This window comes from Echinops telfairi, unplaced genomic scaffold (assembly GCF_000313985.2).
Source record: "Echinops telfairi isolate 266 unplaced genomic scaffold, ASM31398v2 ScPeMD7_7469;HRSCAF=8507_0, whole genome shotgun sequence".
NCBI classification, from domain to species: domain Eukaryota; kingdom Metazoa; phylum Chordata; class Mammalia; order Afrosoricida; family Tenrecidae; genus Echinops; species Echinops telfairi.
The window spans coordinates 58,414,849-58,416,819 of NW_022111372.1; the positions used below are offsets into that span (position 1 = coordinate 58,414,849).

The following is a 1,971-nucleotide window of genomic DNA, read 5'->3' on the forward strand; positions in this document are numbered from 1 at the left end:
TATAGGATGTAATGTGCATCTTTAAGAAGTCAACCTGAATTTGAAGTACTGCTCTCAGAAGGTTACTGGCACAGTTAGGTGACTCTACCCGAGCCTCCCTTGTGAATTTTTAAAGGGCAGCTTGTTTTTACAATCCCGGTTTCTTGAAATGTTCACTATCCGAACAAGTATAAGGACAGTGTGGTGGAGGGAGGGGTTATGAGAAAAGTCAAAAACAGCTGACCGTAAATTAACTTGCACAATTCTGTACTTTGGAAGGGCCCATCTGTAGACCACCACCCAGAGTCACATCCGAAGGCCGGAACTTTCCTCTGCCGCTTCCGAACAAACCCCAGCCCCCAGCCCCTGGGAATGATGAGGTAAGAGATCATATGCTTTTACATGTGTGTTCTTCTCCACAAATGAGTTGTCAGAAAGTCCCATTTAGTAAACGTTTGTGCGTTTGTCTTCTGGCGGCCTCAGCATATTTGTAAAGAAATCAAAGGGAGCATGCAGGTGAAAAGGAATCGCACCCTTCCCTCAGCGTTCTTGCCATTCTCAGTAGTCTGTGTGACTGTGCCGATGGCAAACGCATGATTCCATTAAACGCTGAGAAACAGAGTCCTTTCTTCAAATGAATTGTTTCTTAGTGTCTCATTCTGAATATGCCCATCATTCAATGGCTCCCTAACCTGGATTCTTCTGTGTGTTATTGTACTAAACTGGAGAAATAATTCTAGCTTTATTGTGTCTGGTTAGAGATGGACCTGTATAAGCCACTGGCCATCGGATCGATTCTGGCTCCTGGCAATCAACCCCTGTGGGTCAGAGAAGAACACGGGTGTTCAGTGGTTGTGATCTTTTACAAGTAGATCACCAGGCCTGTCGAGTGAGGCGCCTCTAGATAAATTTGAAGCACCAACCTTTTGCTTAGTAGCCAAGAGCCTCAGTATTTGTACTTCCAGGGACTCCAGTGGTTAAAGGTTGCTTATACCCAGCTCCCTCTGCAGAGTGGCATGATTAAAAGGAGTTCACATAAAACCGCTATAAGAAGCCCCACCAAAAGGAGTCAGTGGAGTCTAAGGTTTCGGTTAGCTCAGCTGCTTCCTGAAAAGGTGGAGGTTCAAGTCTACCCTGAGGCACCTCAGAAGAAAGGCCTGGGGACCTACCTCTGAAACATCAGCTAGGGAAAGCTCCGTGGAGCCCAGTTCCCCACGGCCACACACACACAAAGCTGCCACACACTGGCCTGGACTCCGTGACAACCGTTCTAAAGGATTTTGATATTCAAAGGAAGATAGCAAATGCTTCAGACCTCATGGAATGGAGGTGGTAGTTTATGGAAATGATGGCTTGCAGGCGTTTGTTTTCACTGATATGTGTAACTGCAAAATTCATTCCATTCGTAAAAAATTTACATTTTCAGGATTCTTTAGATGAAGAATGGTACGTTTCTTATATTACCCGACCAGAGGCAGAAGCTGCTCTTAGAAAGATAAATCAGGTACGCTGCTCGTGTTTACTTTTGAGTAGTTATAAATATTAATGGAGGGTGTAAAGGGAAGTACCTTTTATGGAGTGCCAATTATTCTGCTGCATGGGGCTCCTGTGATGGCACCTGCGAGGCCCATTGGTGTCAGCCTGCCCGTGTGGGCCCCCACGGCAGTGCCTCCTAGGACCCAGAGCAAGGTGTGAAAACAAAGGCAGAAGCACTGGGCTGGCATAGGCTTTGAGTGTTTTAATAAAAAGTATCCACATTATCAAAGGAACCATCCCGTGCCTGCGCGAGACTGTCTTACCCTGAAAATTCCTAGCATCTTTCTGGTTCCACCTTCCCCTAACAGAGACATGGACGGAGGGTCTTCTACAGAGAGAACGGTAGCACGCTGAGCCCCTTGTCCTTTAAGACCATGTGATCCTAGTAGATGGCCTGTGGCCCTGAGCTGGACCCTGATCTTTCATTCCAATGATCAGAGAGGGAAAGAAAGCATC

The 1,971-nt window shown here is 46.5% G+C and overlaps 1 protein-coding gene across 1 annotated transcript in view; it reads left to right on the plus strand.

Moving 5' to 3' along the window:
• The window catches only part of LCP2 (lymphocyte cytosolic protein 2), a 62,976-nt gene that overhangs the window by 55,734 nt on the left and 5,271 nt on the right, over positions 1-1,971 (plus strand). The window contains exons 18-19 of the mRNA XM_045284695.1: positions 259-359; positions 1,406-1,483. Coding sequence (XP_045140630.1) covers positions 259-359; positions 1,406-1,483 — 179 coding nt within the window. The remainder of the gene's footprint in view (positions 1-258; positions 360-1,405; positions 1,484-1,971) is intronic.